Source organism: Typopeltis vanoorti, chromosome 9 (genome assembly GCF_054136105.1).
Source record: "Typopeltis vanoorti isolate ZY-2024b chromosome 9, IOZ_Tvanoo_1.0, whole genome shotgun sequence".
In the NCBI taxonomy this organism is placed as follows: Eukaryota; Metazoa; Arthropoda; class Arachnida; order Uropygi; family Thelyphonidae; genus Typopeltis; species Typopeltis vanoorti.
The window spans coordinates 43,004,647-43,026,554 of NC_143557.1; the positions used below are offsets into that span (position 1 = coordinate 43,004,647).

Here is a 21,908-nt window from a genome sequence, read left to right on the forward strand (position 1 = left end):
GGAAAGAACTTGACATTGTCAGCATCCAGGAATGCGTTAGCAGAGCTAATCTCAGGTGGAATGGTCACTTAAACAGAATGGGCGAGGAAAGATTAGCAAAACAAGTGTTCTCTGCCAGGTTGGCAGCAAAACGACCCAGAGGAAGACCAAGATATAGGTGGATTGATACAGTACAAAGTGCCTTAGATGATAGAAATATAACATCTGATAATGTTGGAGTTTTGACAAGTAACAGACTGATTTAGAGGAAAATTGTAGATAGGAAATTAATAATGATGTAAATTTTTCATGTAGTACTATCATATCCTGTACACCCCTTGAGGGTACATAGCAGGAATTTGATGATGATGATGATGATGATGTAGATGATGTTTGACAAGAAATGCTCAAGTATGGAGGTATAAAAGTCTTACAGTGGCTGAACTGCATAGTTCAGAACGCATGGACAGAGGGATGAATTCCAGATGATTGGAGTGGCGCTCCAATCATCTGAAATATATATATAAAGAAAACAGTGTTTATTAAAGAGGTGTTTCTCTACTGAATGTTCCTGGTAAGATTTATTCAAGTATAGTTGAGAAACAGTTGAGAAGGTTCGTGGAAAGGAAGCTTGAAGAAGAACAAGCTGGATTCGGGCCAAATAGAGGCTGTTAGGATCAGATTTTCACTTTACAACAAATTGTTGAGAAATCATAGTAATATAACAGAGATCTGCATTTAAGTTTTGTAGGTCTGGAAAAGGCATATGACAAGGTGCTAAGAGAAAAGCTATTCAAAACGCTACAGTTGTATATTGTGTCAATGGGACATTATATCAAGCAATATTTAGTCGTTATTTGCATTGTAAGACAGCAGTTAGAAATGAAATAAGTACAGGAAAATGGTTTAATGTTAAATCTTGTGTCAGACAAGGATGTACATTATCCCCTCTGTTATTCATTATCTATATGGATTTACATTATGAAGGAAAGTGGTATTAAACCTGATATCAAAATTGGAGATGCTAATCTCAGCTCTTCACTTTATTCAAATGATGTTATACTTTTAAATTAATCCGATAAAAGTGTGCAAGATTCCCAGACTAAAACAATAAAATAGGCAGAAGCATGGAAAATATCAACTGCATTAGGAATGGAGAACATATACAACAGGTAAAACATTTCAGCTATTTAAGCAGAATATTTAGTGAAGATGGTAAATTAAATATGGAAATAGATAACAGAATCAACAAAGCTGGTATGGTAGGAAGCCAACTGAAATTTATATGGAATAAGAGAGAAATTAGTCAAAATACTAAATTAGCTATATACAAGACAGTGTGCAAGCCATATTTGACTTATGGATCTGAGAGCCAAGTTAGAAATAAATCACTTGGCCAAAGACTACAAGAGTCCTGCAAAAGATTAGTGGAGTGAACAAATGGCATCAATGGCAATAATAATAAATAAAAAAAAATTAACTAACGTCTTTTTGTTCCGGTATAGGGAGTAGGCGAGCCCGTTTTTAAGCCCTATCTAACTTTTGGAGACTGAGTGGGCTGTTCAATCTCCACTGGTAGCCAATCAGAGATAGCTGGCCCAAGGCTATCACTAATTAATCAGCATGCAGTGAAGAAGGCTAGTAAGTGCCGCCACCTGGTGGTCCCTAACCCTAACACAATATATTTAACGTCTGAAAATAGTGTGGGTTCGACAGGCAATTTTCTTGAGGGACAAAAAAAAACCAGAGTTTCTGGGAAGAAATACCCGCTAGCCTGTGCCAGAGATCGACTAACTCTGCAACCGGTCGAGAAAAGGCTTAGAAAAAGTTCCTCTAGTCGGCAACTAGATTCGAATGCCTTTTGTCGTGCGGTTAAGCGCTGTAGAGTGCAAACGCCACTCCTACTGAGCTACACAGGCTCAATGGCAATATCATATTAAAAACGAGGATATTAGGAAAGAACTTGACATTGTTAGCATCCAGGAATGTGTTAGCAGAGCTAATCTCAGGTGGTATGGTCACTTAATCAGAATGGGAGAGGAAAGATTAGCAAAACAAATCTTCTCTGCCAGGTTGGCAGGGAAAAAACCCAGAGGAAAACCAAGATATAGGTGGATTGATACAGTAAAAAGATTGAAATATAAAATGTGATAATGTTCAAGTCTTGGCAGGTAACAGACTGATTTGGAAGAAAATTGTAAATTGTTCATGTAGTACTCTCAATATCCTGTCCACTCTTGAGGATATATGCGATGAATTTGATGATGATGATGAAGAAGAATAACAAAAGAATTCTAATGAAATCGTATATACATGTTAATGTGAATCATATTGTAAATACTCCTTTTTGATTTAATTAAATGGTTTGTGAACAACACATTGGACTGATTCTGTCAATATACTATCCTGAAAATTTTGAACCTGCTACAAGAAGTTTACATGATCAATAATTAAGCCACGACTATTTTAAGGTAAGGACTAATAGAAGAGGAGGATTTCAAAGAATATCTGCTTTGTCTTTAGTTTAAAATCTTATAATCTCACACTAAATACATAGTCTAACTGCGGCAGTTATAAAACAAATTAATTTGTTAGACTATACAGCATCAGGATATAGGATCCAGTAGAAATAAATAAATAGCAGCAGTCGATGATTAAGGTAGACGACCATATTCACGAAGTTATAAGTAAAAGAACAAAGACAAAGCAGGTAATAGAAATACAGAATTTTATAACATATTCATATATATATATATATATATGTATAAAAAGATTGAATGACTAGAACCGAGAGAAATGCAAACAAAGTTTATTAATACGACACAACTAGTTTCAACTTGTATCAGCCTTCGTCAGGTGCACATTAAAAAAGAAACAACTAGTAAAAAACACATGGAGGAAATAACTGTAAACAACACGGGGAAAATTAGTGTATGTATATTTCAACATTGAAGTCTGAGCATTCAAAATTGTTCCCTCGTTGGCTTCATTGTTGGGTGTATTTGTATTTATATATATATATATATATATATATATGTTATAAAAGAAAATGTGTTAATGGAATATGGTTAACATTTTTTTTCTATTTTTTTTTTTTAAATTAATTTTATATATTCTTCTGGATTATGTAAAAAGTTCTAAAATGGAACTTTTTCAAGACTACCGTATTTTTCGATAGATAATGCACACCTAATGTATAACGCACATCCCAACATTTTCATCACTCCTTTTTCTGTATAGATAACGTGCATGCACCAACTAGCGGTAGAGTTAGGAAGTACAGACAGAGAACGGAGGAATTCTTTAAAAACACATGCGTTGCTAGTAGCAGTGGTCGACATAGAAGACAGAAGTACTTCTCGGAGAAAATCCTATACAGTGCAGTTCAAGCTTGAAGTGATAAAAGTAGCAAAGGAAAAAGGGAATCATGACACTGGTAGGTTGTTCAGTGTTGGAGAAAGTAGTGTTCATGAATGGTGAAAGGCTGAAATAGTCCTGAAATGTTTACATACGAGGAAACATGCTATGAGGTTTAGAAGGTGCTTGTGGCCAACCATAGGGAAAAAAACTGTTCGATTGGGTTATTAGTGAAAGAACTAAAGGTATGAGAATATCTACTGTCCGTGTGTTGCAGGAATCGAAAAGAATTGCACAAAACGATGATATAAAGGATTTCAAGGCCTACCCATCTTGGGTTTTTGGATTTATGAAGAGAAACAATTTAAGTGTGTGCTCCTCCACTAGTGTTGGATAAACTTTGCCATGCGACTGGGAAGCGAAAGTAGCTAAATTTCATTTGTTTCTGAGAGAAAACTTGTGTGGGGATCTGAAGGGAGCAAAAGAGGTTTCAGTTGCTACAACAGGGCACGAAAGGTCTAACTTTACTGTGGTTCTCTGCATAACTGCAGATGGTTCCAAAAGGCTGTGATTCCAAAGATATTATTGTTATTGCTAATGATAAAGGTTGGATAAATTCCGAGGTTATGAAATTTTGGTTGGAGAATGTGTGGTGAAAGAGAAAAATGGCATTTTTCAACCCAAAATCTTTGTTAGTGTTGGATTTGTGTAGGGCACACACGACAGCAGAAGTTAAAACAATTGTAAGTATTCCAAATTGGCCATCATTCCAGGTGGTTTAACAAAAAAAAAACTCCAATCCCTTGACCTGGCAGTAAATAAACCATTCAAAGACAATTTGCAGGTTAAGTGGGAAGACTGGATGATGAATGGCATCCATGAATATAACAAAACAGGGCAGATGAAAAGAACATCATATAAAGATATAGTTACGTGGATTGTAGAAAGTTGGGCTGCTATAAGTGAAAACTGTGTTAGAAATGGTTTCATTAAAGCACAAGGGAATGCACTGGTGTCTGGTGACTGATTATGAAGCTGAAGAAATACCAAACGAAATTTTTAATACAATTGATTCTTTCAATATTGAGTCCGATGAAGAATTTTTTGGATTTGAATAGTGTAATGTTGTTCAATAAATACTAAGTAATACTTCTACCTTAGTTTTGTTATTACATTTGATCTACCTCTCATACCTTTCAAATGTATACCGCGCATGTTCATTTTTGACGAATTTAGACTTTTATTGTAAAGATAACGTGCGTGTTACCCATCAAAAAATACAGTATTAAGCCTTCTAATAAGCAGGGCAATGGTCTCACACTGATCTCCATCACAAACATCTATACCACATCTAGGCAACCCCCAGCCCGGGGGGCCAGATCCAGCCCTCTACTTCTTTTGATCCGGCCCTAATCTATTTCAGCAAAGTTTCTGATTCAGGGTGGAGAAAACATGGTGTGTTCTACTAACTCACATTAAGCTGATGTCATATGAATTGCACAAAACACACTATGTTTTCTCCAACCAAGGTCTCTCTCTCACTTTGACTAGCAGCGTGTGTGTGAAAGTGTTAAAAAGTGTCAGTTCGGTACTTGCGTTGGTGTTGTGCTTTGTTCAGTGCCTGCATTGCTGTTGTGTTCTGCTCAGTGCCTGTGGTGTAGAAGACAGCTTTGTTTGACAGTTCTGAATATCGCTTATAAATTTGGGACAATGTCAGGGGTTATTGCAAAAAAAAAAGAAAAGTAGATGCAGAGAATCGTCAATTTCAAGACAACTGGACAGAGGATTATTATTTTATTCTGAATAAAGGTTTTCCTGTATGTTTGCTGTGCAACGAATCCGTATCCGTCAACAAAGAACACAACTTGAAGAGACACTTTACTTCGAGACATGCGGATCACCCAAAATTTGATGGACAACTACAAAAAGATGAAATACAGAAGTTGAAGAAGAACTTGGATACCCAGCAGCAAATGTTCAACAAGCAAAGAATGCAGCACCACAGCATTGTCAAAGCCAGCTTTGTGGTAAGCAAAAAAAATCGCTAAGCATTCTAAGTCATTTGGTGAAAGAGAATTTATCAAAGAATGTCTGCTGGATGTTGCAAGTATTTAATATGTCTTGAAAAGAAAAAAGAAAAAAAAGACTTTGAGAATATTCGTTTGTCGAGATGTACTGTTGTCCGACAGATAGAAATTATGGCTGATGATATAAAAAAAAAGTTTAAAAGAGAAGATTTCTAGATTAGAAGCATTTTCAATTGCTTTGGATGACAGCACCTCCAATACAGCACAACTAGCAATATTTATTCGAGGAGTTGATGCAGATTTTAACATCACAGAAGAATTATTGGTGCTTTGGCCATTAGGTAAAATGTTAAAACGATTTCATGATCTGAGACAAGACATTGCAGATTTTATGGACATAAAAGGAAACACAATTAACCAAGTAAAAGATGATGAGTGGATGTGTGAATTAGCATTCCTTGTAGATATCACTGGATACCTAAACAAACTGAATCTTAAATTGCAAAAACAAGGACAACTGGTTCATAAACTGCATGGACATGTCAAAGCTTTTTGTAATAAACTAGGATTGTTGGAAAGTCAGATAAGAGCTAAAAATTGTTATCATTTTCCTATTCTAGCAACTCATAAAAATATCCCTTATAATTGTTATGGAGAGGCACTAATAGAGCAATTTAATACAAGGTTTGTCGACTTCAAACACAAAGACTCCACATTTGCTATATTTGCTTGTCGATGGATGCTGATGTAAATAATGTGCCAGAAAACTTACAGATGGAACTTATTGAGCTTCAGGCGGATTTAGTGCTAAAATCACAATTTAACAACATTGCTTTGATGGATTTTTATAAATTTTATTTGGTAGAAGAAAAATATACAAATTTACGTGCCTTTTCAAGAAAAATCATTTGTCTTTTCGGCAGCACATATATGTGTGAACAGTTTTTTTCGAGGATGAAATACAATAAATCAAAAATTCAGACAAGAATAATGGACGAAAACCTCGAAAATTCTATGCGATTATCTTCAAGTAATATTAACGTCAATATTGATAATCTCGTAGTTGAAGTACAAGGCCAATCTTCACATTAAATTGTTATGTCGTTCATTATATTATAAAATTTATGTAGAGCTTTATACCAAAGCATTATATTATAAATAAATGAAATATGAAGTAGCAACTTGTTTTAAATCATTTAATATTATTTTATTTTATTTAATAATTTGGTCCGGCCCTTGACTCGGAGACAGAATGATAATTTGGCCCCCGAACTAGGAAAGGTTGTCCATGCCTGATCTATACCTTTGGTGGGATTCAAATCCACAGCCTTCTGGTTGGAGAACAGATAATATGTCAACAATTCTGCCAGTTTTTAAGTTAGCAGGTAGAAATGAAGGGTGTAGAGGATGATATAATAAAATGTACTGCCGGTATTTAACCATAATAAATAATATTTATTAGACATTCAACTAAGTTTTGCGAAGTAACTGCTTTCACATCAATACGGTGATAATAGTGAATAAAAACTTAATTTACAAAGAGATAACAATGAGAATGCTAAATATTTAAACAAGGACTAACAGTGGAATGCACACATGCCTGACTGGACTTTGTGTACATCTTGATATAATATCATGCCTTTTTTCTTGATGCACTGGTGTAGATATTTTAACATTTCAGATGACCCTTTAAATGCTCTGGAGTAGAATTTGTAATCTATGTGGATTGTTTCAGTTTGCTGCCACAATACTTCATGTTTGATTTCTATTGTTATGTTCTACTAATCCTGATTTGTTTTCTTTTTTCTCTATGTCCTTAAAATGTTCTGTGTGCATCTCTGCTGGCTTGCCTGCCTTCCTGTCCTGTGTCCTTGGAAAAGAAACTAGGTATCTTGTTGAGGGGAAGAAGGCTACTCCAATATCCCACTGATATTGCAACTTTGAAATCCTGTCCATAACTGAATATATGGGAGAATTACTGCTCCTCTGTAATCTTGTTCATCTGGTTGGCTTGGGGGAGAGGTTGACATAGGATGTCCTTATTGACCAATGTTCTGTTATAGCCGTTTCTTTGTAGGATTGAATGAGGTAATTGAGCAATTATACTGTTGGAGATTTTATATGCCCTGTCTCTTAGGGTTTGTATAATGTCAGTTTTTTCTGCTCTGTATGGTGATGAGATTTGGTGTACAAGTATTGTGTAGAATGAGTTGGCTTCCTATAAACTGAAATAACTGAGTTTGTTTTATTTGGATACGTTTAGGAGCATGTCTAAAAATGGTAATGATCTATTTCTTTACTTTCCAAGTGAATTCAATTTGAGGGTGAATATTGTTTAAGTGAGTGAAAAATTCTTGTAGATGGTCAGTAGAGTAGAGTCAAATGATGAAATTATCAACACACTAAATTTTAAATTTAGAATATATTTAAACTGAAAACAATCCAGACTTTTTATTGACAATGAATACTGTGGATAAGTTTCACTTTATTTTAAAAAAATCTAAGAATATTCAAGCATGCCTGAAAAAGTAGTGAAAATCAAAACACACCTGTAGAGTGCTTGGTTCTTCATCAGATGGATTAAAAGATGAAACCATGAGCAAATAATGAAGATACTGGAGCAGCATCTGAAAAAATCTAATGAGAATAAATCTGAAGCATCTGAAATCCAATGAGAATAAAATTAAATGAACAAAACACTGAAAGCATTATGGTAAAATAAAAATGTTTCTGCTATTAAAATCCTAATTGAGAAGGTTAAAAAGTGTAATGATCAGATCATAAATATACAGTATACAAATTACGCTAAACTTTATTTTCCAATAACTCAGATGGGATGGGTAATTTATTTGCTTAACATACAGTCACTTACTTACAAATTAGTATTCCAGGAATCAGTTGAAAGAATGCACACTGAGTTTCTGGTTATTACATGGCAAAATAATCAGTAAATCTCTGTATCTGCTTTATATCCTGTTACCAAACTGGCAGCATAAGCTTTTGCTTTTGGAATTTATGACAAAAGCAATGCTTGCAACTAAGCTAGTGGGTCATTATATCATGCCTGTCTTACGCAACGAAAACCTTGAGTTTTTTTGGAGGAAAAACACTACTAACTCAATATCAGATTGGGCTAACTATCTAATGGTAAAAGTAATACATACTACTACTAGTACTGTACAAGTGATAGGTTAGATCTAGATCTCATTCTTAGGGGATGAGATGTATTTTTCTCTTATAGAGTGGTGTTTGATTGGAATGGTTTGCCATTGGATGTTATGTATGTAAGCAGTGTGAATGAATTCATGGACAAGTATAACAGCTAGTGCGTGTAGTATGCGGCCTCCCTCGATGAGTCGCTGACTCCCTGAAGGGCTCTCCTAATAATAATAATTGCAATAATCTTTGAAATTGCTGATAACATTGGTCTGTAATTTCTGATCTCATATTTTATTAAATAATGGAAGAATTGAAGAAACCTTGAAGTATTCTATAAATTTCCTATTTCAAAGATTTATTAATATGAATAAAGAACTAATTTATGTTTAATTGTAATTTGGAGTATTTGAACATTTATATTATATCTGCCCCCCCCCCCTTAATCTAATTACTACACTCTTTATTTCATCCCTATTTACTGCATACACATATATCGAATTATTTGTCCATGGGAGGTGACTCACATACTTTGTTTCATGTGTAGGATCAAAATTATAATTATCAAAGTCATGGGAATTCATGTGTTTACAACTTTTTATTGAAAATTATTATATCTACCAAATTCATTTTTTACTTTTATCATTCATACAATAAAACTAAATATAGAATGAGTTTTTTCCATACTAAGTTTTTTTTCAGCATTTAGCAAAATTTTTATAGTGATTTTCAAACATTAATCATAGAAATTCTTTCCATGTTTATTATATACCTAGTCTAGCCATAAATTCATTCATAAATGCACTAACTGCACAGCTCATATCACTGCTATCAGGTAAAGAGAGATTCAACAGTACAGAATAATGATTTCATACACTGCACAGTACATAATATGTGGTCAATGCAATTGAATTGTTTGCTTCTTTTGTATCGCCACACATGAAAGAAACTCACGAAAAGTTATTATCATGCTATTATTGTTATACAAATCCAAATTTATATCTCCCATTACGATAACATTCTCATGTTTTAATGTCTTTAGGGCATAATTTAATTCGGTCAAAAATACATCAGCTGGGCCATCATGTACACAGTGTATAGCAAATAAGCATTTCCATAATTGTCATAGGGGTGCTTAAGGGTCAAAGCTGTATAACTGAGAGGAGACCTCCACATAGCCTTTAAAGGAATGCGGAGAACCGACCAGGGCTTCTGACCTAATGTCCAATCCTCACCTTCTCGTGGTGCACCCTGTTGGGTATCTACTTAGATACTGAACGAACGAGGATGGGCTGGCAATTTGGGATTTAGCCGACCAAATTGTATTCTTATTGGTTAAACCAAAATAAAAAATGATGGTACAACATGACAAAATTTCATGCCAGCTGGGGCGTCATCCGGTTAAACAAAGCCCCCACTGTTTTCTCCAGGGAACCAGGGCGAACAGCAAAAAGTCAGCTACTGGAACAAATTTGAAAGCACACCCCAACTCAACATCACCAGAGTTAAAGATCGGTACTATCAACATAAGAAGCCTGAATGGCAAAGAAATGGAGCTAGCTGAGGAATTAGATAAGTACCAGATCGACATAATAGGGGTGACTGAAACAAAAAAGACCAAAACTGGTGAGATCTTTCTGAGCAATAAATACAAAATGTTATATTCAGGCAATAACAATCAAGGAAAAGAAGGAGTAGCCATAGTATTCAACACAAAATACGAGGCTAATCTTCTTGAATGTCAGTGTCTCAAGTAGACTAATGTGGGCAAATATGAGAATGGGGAACTGGACAATGAGACTTATTTGTGCCTATGGTCCCACAGAAGGTTCTACTAAGGTAGAAGTGGAGGAATTTTTTGAGGCTTTAGAAAAAGCAACTGACACAATGAAAAAGGAAAAGTTGGTCCTTGTTGGGGATCTAAATAGTAGAGTAGGAAATGATTGTGAGACATACAAAAATATTTTGGGAAAATTTGGAGAAAAGAGCAAAGCTAATAATAATGGCAAATATCTGTTGGATTTCTGCGCAGGACATGGACTGGTTATTACTAACACCATGTTCCAACATAAAAATGTGCACAAATTCACATGGAGAGAAGAGGCTAGGAATAAGAAAAGTCTCATTGACTATGTTATTGTTGATAGTGATGTTTTCTCCCTGGTGCAGGACACCAGAGTGTACAGAGGATTTGAAATTGGAAGTGATCACTATTTAGTCTTGAGCAGGATAAAATTGAATTTCATATTGAAAAGAATAACATGTAAGAAAGTTTTAAAGCGAATAAAAGTTGAGCAGCTCTCAGATGTAAACTGTAGACTAAAATACAGAAATATTATTGAAAAGAAAATGAAAGAGTTTGAGAACAGGAATCAAACCTTGGAGATTCAGTGGCAAACTCTGAAGGAAACATTGATTGATTCTGCCAGAGAGGCATGTGGTGAGGTTGTGTGCAAAGATAAAAAAATCAGAACTCCCTGGTGGACACAGGAAGTTAAAGAGGCAGTGAAGGAAAAGAAGAAAGCATATCAAAAGTTCCTGGCAAATAAGTCAGCTTTTACTCTTACAGAATACAGAGACAAATGTAAGAAAGCTAAACAGTGTGTAAAACTAGCTAAACAAAAGTCATGGGAGGACTTTGGCAAGAATATAGAAAATAAATATCAAGAAGGTGGCAAAATATTCTGGAGGTTGTTGAAGAAGCTTAGGAATGGAGGAAAGAGTGCTGTAAAAGGAATTAGAGATGATAAAGGTGAAATGAAAACAGGAGAAAAAGATATCCTTGAAGTATGGAGTAATTACTTTGAAAAACTGCTAAATGAAACAAGCAGTGATGACAGCACAGTGATAAAAAACACTGACCAGGCATGCAGTCAGGAATACATATCCATACTTGAAGTAGAAAAAGCCATCAAAGGCTTGAAATGTGGAAAGGCAGCAGGAGTAGATGATATTCGACCAGAAATGCTGAAGTATGGTGGTATAAGAGTCTTACAGTGGCTGCACTGCATAGTTCAGAAAGCCTGGACAGAGGGACGAATTCCCGATGATTGGAGTAGAGCTCTCATAGTACCCATATATAAAAAGGGAAATAAAACTGAATGTGAGAATTACAGAGGTATTTCCCTAATGAGTGTTCCTGGCAAGATCTATGCAAGTATACTTGAGAAACGGTTGAGAAGAATTGTGGAAGAAAAGCTTGGTGAAGAACAAGCTGGATTCAGGCCAAATAGAGGCTGTCAGGATCAGATCTTCACTTTACGACAAATAGTCGAGAAAGCATGGGAATATAACAAAGATCTGTATTTAAGTTTTGTCGATTTGGAAAAGGCATATGACAAGGTGCCAAGAGAGAAGCTATTCAATACGCTGCAGTTATATGGTGTCAATGGGGCATTATATCAAGCAATAGTTAGTCTTTATTTGAGTTGTGAGTCAGCAGTTAGAATTGAAGGAAGTACAGGAAGATGGTTTAATGTTAAATCTGGTGTGAGACAAGGATGTACATTATCCCCTCTGTTATTCATTATCTATATGGATCACATTATGAAGGAATGTGGTATTAAACCTGATATCAAAATTGGAGATGTTAATGTCAGCTCTTTGCTTTATGCGGATGATGTTATACTTCTAAATAAATCCGCTACAAGTCTGCAAGATTCTCTGACTAAATTGAATAGCTGTTGTAATAGATATGGTATGAAGGTCAGCAATAAAAAGACAAAGACAATGAAAATAGGCAGAATCATTGAAAATGTCAACTGTGTTGTGAATGGAGAACCTGTGGAACAAGTAAAACATTTCAGCTACTTAGGCACAATTTTTACTGAAGATGGTAAACTAAATATAGAAATAGACAACAGAATCAGCAAAGCTGGTATCGTGGGAAGTCAATTGAATAAATTCATATGGAATAAGAAAGAAATTAGTCGGAACACTAAATTACCTGTATACAAGACTGTGTTCAAACCAATTTTAACTTATGGATCTGAGAGCTGGGTCAGAAGTAAAACACTTGACCAAAGACTAGAGACCGCAGATATGAGAGTCCTGAGAAAGATTAGAGGCGTGAACAGATGGCATCAATGGCAATATCATATTAAAAATGAGGATATTAGGAAAGAACTTGACATTGTCAGCATCCAGGAATGCGTTAGCAGAGCTAATCTCAGATGGTATGGTCACTTAAATAGAATGGGAGAGGAAAGATTAGCAAAACAAGTGTTCTCTGCCAGGTTGGCAGGAAAACGACCCAGAGGAAGACCAAGATATAGGTGGATTGATACGGTACAAAGTGACTTAGACGATAGAAATATAAGATCTGATAATGTTGGAGTCTTGACAAGTAACAGACTGATTTGGAGGAAAATTGTAGATAGGAAGTTAGTAATGATGTAATTTTTTCATGTAGTACTGTCATATCCTGTACACCCCTTGAGGGTACATGGCAGGAATTTGATGATGATGATGATGATAACTGTCATAAATCATCACAGTTACTACAGCACTGTACATATTGGATTCCAGTTTGTTCACATGAAAACTATCTGTCTCAATGATTATAATCCTAATAGCCACGAAACCATATCATATCATACTTAATGAGAATACTGGTCAAGTTATTTGACCTTTATTTTAATTATCATTAGTATATCTACATAACATTTGATTTCTGAACATGAGCAACATTAAATTATTGAAATTTAGCCTTAATGATTTAATATTTACATTCTTAGATGAGTTTAAAGTAGCATCAAAAAAATTTTTTATATAGGTTACATCATAGTATTTTACAGCTGACAGTCGCACCTAGATCCATATTATTCAAGAGTTTGTGTCTGGTGTTTCTATCTGTACCAAAGAAATAACACAATGTTCAACACTTAATTTATTAACATCATACTGTAGAGATATCTCCATGAGACATGGTTTAAACTAACTAAACAAACGATTTTTTTTTTTACATTAAAAAAAATTAATACTGTCCTCATATGACAGTGATAAGCAACATCAGTAGAAGTATAAAGAGAACTTCAAATCTGCCCTTGACATAGTAACAGCCAGGATATTTAAAATTTACTTATGTAAATTGTTCCTGACTTATGTTAGTTTTACTGGTGCCTGTTTGAAGCTTGGACACAAGATATAATGAAAAACTTTGTATTTCCTGTGGTAGAGTCAGGATACAGCAACGCTTGAATCCCACTTCTTCTTGCATGTTTTAAATATTTAAAACATGCAAGAAGGGGAGGCTGCTTAAAGGCCAAAGCTAGATAACCAATAAGAGCTTCTGTCTCAACAGCTAATCCTAACTTTGTGGTGAGCTCCATTCATTCACATCCAATGGGATACTAAACAAATGAGGATGGGTTGCCAATTGGGGATTTCTCTGACAAACTGTATTCTGTAGTGGCTTAAACATGAACAAAAAATGATTATGATGAAATAAGCAGGGCACTGCTTGTTTTTCCAGATAAGATATTCTCGATGTCTAGGATAATCGCTTTGAAAGAAGACAGCTAAATGAAACTAGCAGCAAGACAGCAGCAGTTGTAGAAAACAGTCAACAGGTACAGTCATGAATACATATCACTACTTGAAGTAGAAAACCATCAGAAACTCAAAATAAAAACTAAAATAGTGGATATTTCACAAAAAAAGAGAAAACATACTCATATAAAAGGAGATAAATGCTGAATTTAAATGAAGAAGTAAGGAGATAAGTTGATAGCGACACTGAAAAACCTAAAACAATGATATTCAGAGAAAGAGAGAGAGAGAGGAAGAAGCAAATAAAGCTGAAAGAGAACAGAGCTGAAGAGTTAGGAGCATACCTAAGGAGCAACATGATGACTGATAACAGGATAAATAAGGCAAAAGTAAGCCCACAGGCAATGGATAAGATATGGAAAAGTAAAGCAGTGGCCTTGACAAAGCAGAGAGTACTGGAAACATGCATATTTGAGTACTTTCTATGCATGTGAAATAAGGGGAAAGGATTTCTGATGCAAACACTGGCATTTTGAAGAATGTGCTAGAGAGATGGATGGAATGTAGCAAATGAAGAACACTACAGAAAAGCAAACTGCAAAGAGAATGTAATGCAGAAAATAATTAGAAGTAAACTACCTTTTAGGAAATATCTGCAGGATGGATAGCAGCAGAAAGGTCAAAATGATGTCTGGTAGAATGGACGGTATAACAAGGATTGCCAACACGAGAAGAGTAGGTAGATAATAATCTCACAGATGATGTAAAGGAGTTGCGTGGGAAGAGTTTAGTCACCTGGCAATAGGCAGAAGGGAATAGTAAAAAACAGTGAAATTTTCATCACACACGAACAGGCACTGGACACTTGGATGATGGCAAAACTTTTACAGTAGCTACACTTTCATAACTCAAAAGGCTCAGTCAGGAGGTCAAATTCCAGATGACTGTAGTACAGCTCTTATAGTATTCATCTATAAAATGGGAAATAAAACCGAATGAGAAAATTAAAGAGGAATTATCTACTAAGCCAAGATCGATTCAGCGCCTGGGTTTCCTAGAGATGAGAAAGTGAAGGAGAGTATCCAATGATAAGTGACCAAGATGATGACTGGTGAAATGCCTCTATGAGGATATTTTGTGGGTTATAAATTTGGTTAATAGGCAAAAAAGAAAGGATATTAGAGAAAAAAGTTATTAAAAGAGTCGCAGAGAACTGACAAAAGAAATTTTGCAATACACACATGACAAAAGCCAACAAGGAGTTAGCAAAGATGTGTAGATTAGACTTTTTTTACTTGGAGAATGATGAATGAGTGGAATGAATTGCCAGTGGTAATCATAAATGCACTTTAAGTTAATGATTTTAAGGAGAGATATAATAAGTACTGCTGAATAATGGTTAGTGTGGGAATCCTGTGATAATTATTCAGAATCCCTGGAGTTGTCCGTATTATAGTAATAATTTGAAGAGAAGATGAGAGAAATTCTCTGTTGGTAAAGCTTAATAAAGAATCCATTAAATGTAAGTGTCTATATATATATATTTGGAAGGAACATGTGTGTGTGTGTGTGTGTGTGTGTGTGTGTGTGTGTGTGTGTGTGTGTGTGTGTGTGTGTGTGTGTGTGTGTGTGTGTGTGTGTGTATATACCATTTTCCTCCCAATTTCAATTCAAAGAAAACAATATTAGAGAAGTCAAGCAAACAAACAATCACATTACATAAAATTGCAATCTACTTCAAACCTTCCAGATTCCCTTCACAAATATACGAGGGTGGTCTGAAAAGTTCTCGGCCTTGACCATAGATGCCAACACTATCGGCACGATTTTTCTTAATTGGTACATCTGTCATAAAAATCCATGTGAAACTGCAAGTCATTCTATTAAGTAGTATGTTTTATATTCTGGTAAGGAGGTCACTGAATTAGTTGATATAGTGGAATTACTGAGCGAGCACTTTGCAAGAATATATCATCCAGGTGGTGACATTGAAAAAATGAAGGAACCATTAGTTAATACGGGAATTGTGATGAATGAAGTGGAGGTGAATAGCCTGTTATAGAACTTTAACGAGAATACATCTGTGGGATTGGATGGTATACGGGCACGGGTCTTATGTGAAGCGGCTAAAGAATTATCAGTGCCCTTGACCATGTTGCTTAATCTGAGTCTCGAGTCTGGCTTAGTCCCGAAGGTGTGGAAAGAGGTGGGAAAATAGTTCCACTGCATAAAGTAGGATCCAAGACTAGTGTTGCAAATTACCAACCGATCAGCATATCAGGAGTCGTTGTCAAGGTCTTGGAGAAAGTATTCAAGGGAAAAATACAGGAATGGATTGATGAAAATGAGATACTGTACGGGGAACAGCATGGCTTTGTGAAGGGTAGATCATGCCTCAGTAACTTGCTCAAGTTTTATAACACAGTGATGGCTGAACTGGATAAGGGTAATGGGTTTACAGTGATACTGCTGGACCTGGCTAAGGCACTTGACAGGATACCACATCGAATTCTAATCCGTAACCACAACATATATGGGAATGGATATAGGGTTGGTGAGATGGACAGGTGGGTGGGTGGTTGATGGAGAGATATCAGAGAGTAGTTTATTCAGCAGTAGAGTCCAAAATACGGCCTGTGACTAGTGGTGTGCCGCAGGGTTCTGTTCTTGGACCACTGCTGTTTAATTTGTTCATTAACGATATAGGGAAGGATCTAAGAGGAACAGTTCATTTGTTTGCTGATTATGCAAAGTTGGGTTGGTTGAATGCAGACGATGTCAAAATCTTGCAGGACCACTTGGATAGATTGCAGTTCTGAGCTAAGGAGAATGGATGTCAATTTAATGTGACAAAATTTAAGGTTATGCATTTTGGGGTGAAAAGATTAGCAGCAGTATATCACATTGGTGGAACTGTACTCCAGGAGATTGATGAGGCCAGGGAGATGAAGTTCAGGGGGCACATTGCAAAAGTGGCTAAATCAGCTCATCAACTCACTTGGTTGTTGAAAAATACTTTGACGAGCAGAGACAAGCAAGTTATTGTACCTCTGTACCGAGTCTTGATAAGACCTCATCTCGATTACTGTGCCCATATTTGGTCACCTAGGTTTCTTCTTGATGGGTTGGAGGTGAAGAAGATCCAGAGGCGAGTGACCAAGATGAGAGCAGGTCTATGGAATGAACCTTATGAGAACAGGTTGAAGATTTGTGAGTTGCAGAAATTAGTTGATAGGTGGAAAAGGGGAGATATGATTCAGACATTCAAATTGCTAAAGGGATTCTATAGAATTAATTAATTCAGAGGATATTTTTGAGATCAGGACTAGTGGTGGGAGAACTAGGGTACACCTATGGAAGCTGGGAAAGAGTGTGGTTAGCAAGGGTGTTAGAGCTGGGTTCTTTACTTTTAGAGTGTTAAATGAGTGGAATAAGCTACCAGAGTCTGTTGTGGGTGCTATGACAGTGAGCGAGTTTAGGGCCTCCCTCGATGAGTCTAAGGACTCACTGGAGTCGCCCGTAATAATAATAATAATACACAGCTGTCTGAAGCAAAAGTGTTGTTGAAATGAATTAAATTGAGTATCATGCGGTTATAAAATTCTTTGTAAAAGAAGGTTTAATGCCAAAAGAAATTCATTCGAAGTTCATAAAAGTTTAAGGGTACTCTTCTCCTTTGTTTCTGGAAATTAAGAAATGGGCTGCCGAGTTTAAACATGGCTGCCCCAGTCTCAAAGATGATCCACATGAAGGACATCCAAAAAGTCTAATAAAACCAGAGTTGATCAATGATCACGTGCACGATATGGTATTGGATGACCGGCGAGTAAAAGTGCGTGAAATAGCTGACAGGCATTTCAAAAGAATGTGTAGGATATATTTTCAGGAAGAATTGCAAATGAAAAAACTATGCACAAGAAGGGTGCCGCACTTGCTCACAGCAGATCAAAAACACACTCGCATGAAAATCTCTGAACAGTGATTGGAGAGTTTTAAAAATAATAAAACTGATTTTGTGCATCAATTTATTACTATGGATGAGACTTGGATTCACGATTACACACTAGAATCCAAACAGCAGTCAAAATAGCAGACAGAAGCGGTTGTTCAGCGCCAAAGAAGACAAAGTTGCAAAAGTCATGGCATCAGTGTTTTGGGATGCTAAAGGCATTCATCATCATCAAATTCCTGCCATGTACCCTCAAGGGGGGGGGGGGGGTGTACAGGATATGATAGTACTATATGAAAAATTTACATCATTACTAACTTCCTATCTACAATTTTCCTCCAAATCAGTCTGTTACTTGTCAAGACTCAAACATTACCAGATCTCATATTTCTATTGTCTAAGGCAATTTACTGTATCAATCCACCTATATCTTGGTCTTCCTCTGGGTCATTTACCTGCCAACTTGGCAGAGAACACTTGTTTTGCTGATCTTTCCTCGCCCATTCTGTTTAAGTGACCATACCACCTGAGATTAGCTCTGCTAACGCATTCCTGGATGCTGACAATGTCAAGTTCTTTCCTAATATCCTCATTTTTAATATGATATTGCCATTGATGCCATCTGTTCACGCCTCTAATCTTTCTCAGGACTCTCATATCTGCGGTCTCTAGTCTTTGGTCAAGTGTTTTACTTCTGACCCAGCTCTCAGATCCATAAATTAAAACTGGTTTGAACACTGTCTTGTATACAGCTAATTTAGTTTTCTGACTAATTTCTCTCTTATTCCATATGAATTTATTCAATTGGCTTCCTACCATACCAGCTTTGTTGATTCTGTTGTCTATTTCCATATTTAATTTACCATCTTCACTAAAAATCGTGCCTAAGTAGCTGAAATGTTTTACTTGTTCCACAGGTTCTCCATTCACAACACAGTTGACATTTTCAATGATTCTGCCTATTTTCATTGTCTTTGTCTTTTTATTGCTGACCTTCATACCATATCTATTACAACATTTATTCAATTTAGTCAGAGAATCTTGCAAACTTGTAGCGGATTTATTTAGAAGTATAACATCGTCTGCATAAAGCAAGGAGCTGACATTAACATCTCCAATTCTGATATCATGTTTAATACTGTTACACCTGATGTCTTAAGAATGTAGAATTCTCAGCTATCATGGTGTAACATGAAGAATAAATAAATTAAAAACCCTGCATAAAAGATAATAGATGAATTATTTAAAAGAAAAAGAAATATTCTTGCATCCAATAAAATATATAAAATATAAAGGTGTTTGTTGAACTAACTAACAAAAAGAAAGAATATATTAATGTTGTATTATGATATAAAAGAGAAAATTTAACTAAATAAGACAGAAAAGGATTAGTCATAAGAGATGGTATGTGAGAGGCTAGAGATTAAAATATTAAGTAAATTCATACAGAAATTTTGGAAAGGGGATTAAGTTAGAGGCTAGCAAAAGAAAAACAACAGACTATCGCTCAGGGCCGATTCCTGGATTGAAACATATGTCGTTATGGGCTCGCCGGCCAAAGGACATTTGGCAGAAAAACGCCACCCTAATTGGTCGGTGAAGTAAAATCAAGTAGGGGGCAGAGAAAAGGAGTTAAAGAAAGGTGCTGTTAGGAGAGCAGCTATAAAAGGGTTGGAACCCCCCCCCCCCATGGGGCTTTTTGGGCTTTGAGGCTTTTAGACCTTTTTTCTTTTGGTTCTGTTCCAGGAGAGTTCTTTGCGAGCTCCTTCGTATGGGTTTCATGGTGTTTTCCTGAGTGGCGAGATTGGAGTTATATCTCCGTCGTCACAACACGGAAACAAAAGTGAGCGGAATTTCGGTTCCGTATTTCCTATGTAAGAAGTGAAGACTGCCATATAGTCGAGGAAAAGAAAGCATATTCTTTGTGTTTCAACTTCAGTGACAACCATGAAAAAGGGAAAGCTGTAAAGAAATCGATATCCACGTCGCGAGTTGCACAGCCGTTATGTAGACGATTCAAAGTGTGTCCTGAATAACGAAAGGTAAAGACCACGTAGGCATAGTTCAATTCAAAAGGGAATATAGGAGAAGCAGAATATCGGAGAGGTTATACCAGGATACTTCAATCAGGAAAAGATAGAGGCCCATATGGAAAACTCAGGAAAGAAAGGTACTGTAAATTATATCTCGTGTTAACTAAGATTCGTCTGTATTAGTTACCATTATTCTAATACTGAACTGTTGAAGTGACCAAGAAAACAATACTAGGACTTTAGTATCTGACAGAATATATTGAAAGTAAGCTGGCTAGTGTTAATGTTATATGAGTAATTAAGTGTCCTGAGAATTTTGCTTGTCTATTATATTGTAATATGGTCCTTCGTATGGGTGTAATGGAAGCCTGTGTAGCTCAGTGGATGTGGCGTTTGCACACCACGGCGCTTGGCCACACGAAGGAAGACTTAGTTTCGAGTCTAGTTGGCGACTAGAGGAAATTTTTCTAAGCCTTTTTTCGACCGGTTCCCGAGTAAGTCGATCTCTGGCACGGGCAAGCGGGTTTTTCCTCCCGGAAACTCGGGTTTTTCGTCCTGTAAACTCAAGAAAATCGACAGTAGAACCCACATTATTTCAGACATTAAATATATTGTGTTAAGGTTAGGGACCACGAGATGGTGGCACATTTGAGCCGTCTCTCTTCACTGTGCACCGCTTAATTAGTGATAGCCTTGGGCCATCTATCTCTGATTGGTACCAGTGGAGATTGAACTGCCCACTCAGTCTCCAAAAGTTAGATAGGGCTAAATGGCCTCGCCTACTCCCCGTATACGGGAATAAAAAGGCGTTAGCTGATAGCTGATTTATTATATTGTATAAGAAAGTTTAAATGTCATAGTTATGTGTTAGTATAATAAAAAGTTTAGTTAATCTACTTAAGTTTGGATAGTTAAACAGTATGAATTAATCTTATATGTCCATGTCATATGAAGTTATGTGCTGAATGTGTATGGCAGCATGATCGTAATACCCATTATAGGATCATAGCTTAATTATTTATGATAAGCTAATGTCAGTTTGTAAATATTTAGTATAGCATTGAATTGAGTAATAACTAAAATTTGAATTGTACCATGTTAAGGAATTTAATAAACCTTTTGTCCAATGATAAAACAGTTGTCTGAAATTGCTGTCCAATGCACCACTTGAAAAATTACGAACCTAATCACGCAGGAAATTAATGCGTTAAGAAACGAGATAAAGTGTCACGACTGCAAAATTGTTTCACTTTCAGACATATTTTAGTTCTTTCTCCTTGTTTTTGTATATAATATCTCAAACTAAATATCCCAAAAGGCACAGTATAATACAAATATTAGGGGTACTAAGGGGAGAAATAACTTAAGTATTAGTAAATTTTTTGGTGATATCTCGAGCATAGATAATAGTAGATCATAGATAAGTGGAAATTATTAGATAGAATATAAATTGTACAAATGGGACACAACAATGCCACTTTCCTTCATAATGTGATCCATATAGATAATGAATAACAGAGGGGATAATGTACATCCTTGTCTCACACCAGATTTAACATTAAACCATCTTCCTGTACCTCCTTCATTTCTAACTGCTGACTTATAACTCAAATAAAGACTAAGTATTGCTTGTTATAATGCCCCATTGATATTATATCAAGTTATATTATATAACTGTAGCGTATTGAATAGCTTCTCTCTTGGCACCTTGTCATATGCCTTTTCCAAATCGACAAAACTTAAATACAGATCTTTGTTATATTCCCATGATTTCTCCACTATTTGTAGTAAAGTGAAGATCTGATCCTGACAGCCTCTATTTGATCTGAATCCAGCTTGTTCTTCACCAAGCTTTTCTTCCACAAAAGGCATTTTGCTTATTAATTATCTTGAAAAGGATAAAACAATAACTGGCAA

At 35.9% G+C, this 21,908-nt stretch overlaps 1 protein-coding gene across 1 annotated transcript in view; it reads right to left on the bottom strand.

Annotated features, from left to right (window-relative positions):
- The window catches only part of LOC150103009 (uncharacterized), a 140,573-nt gene that overhangs the window by 20,602 nt on the left and 98,063 nt on the right, over window positions 1-21,908 (bottom strand). The window contains exon 9 of the mRNA XM_090397873.1: window positions 7,913-7,990. Coding sequence (XP_090253999.1) covers window positions 7,913-7,990 — 78 coding nt within the window. The remainder of the gene's footprint in view (window positions 1-7,912; window positions 7,991-21,908) is intronic.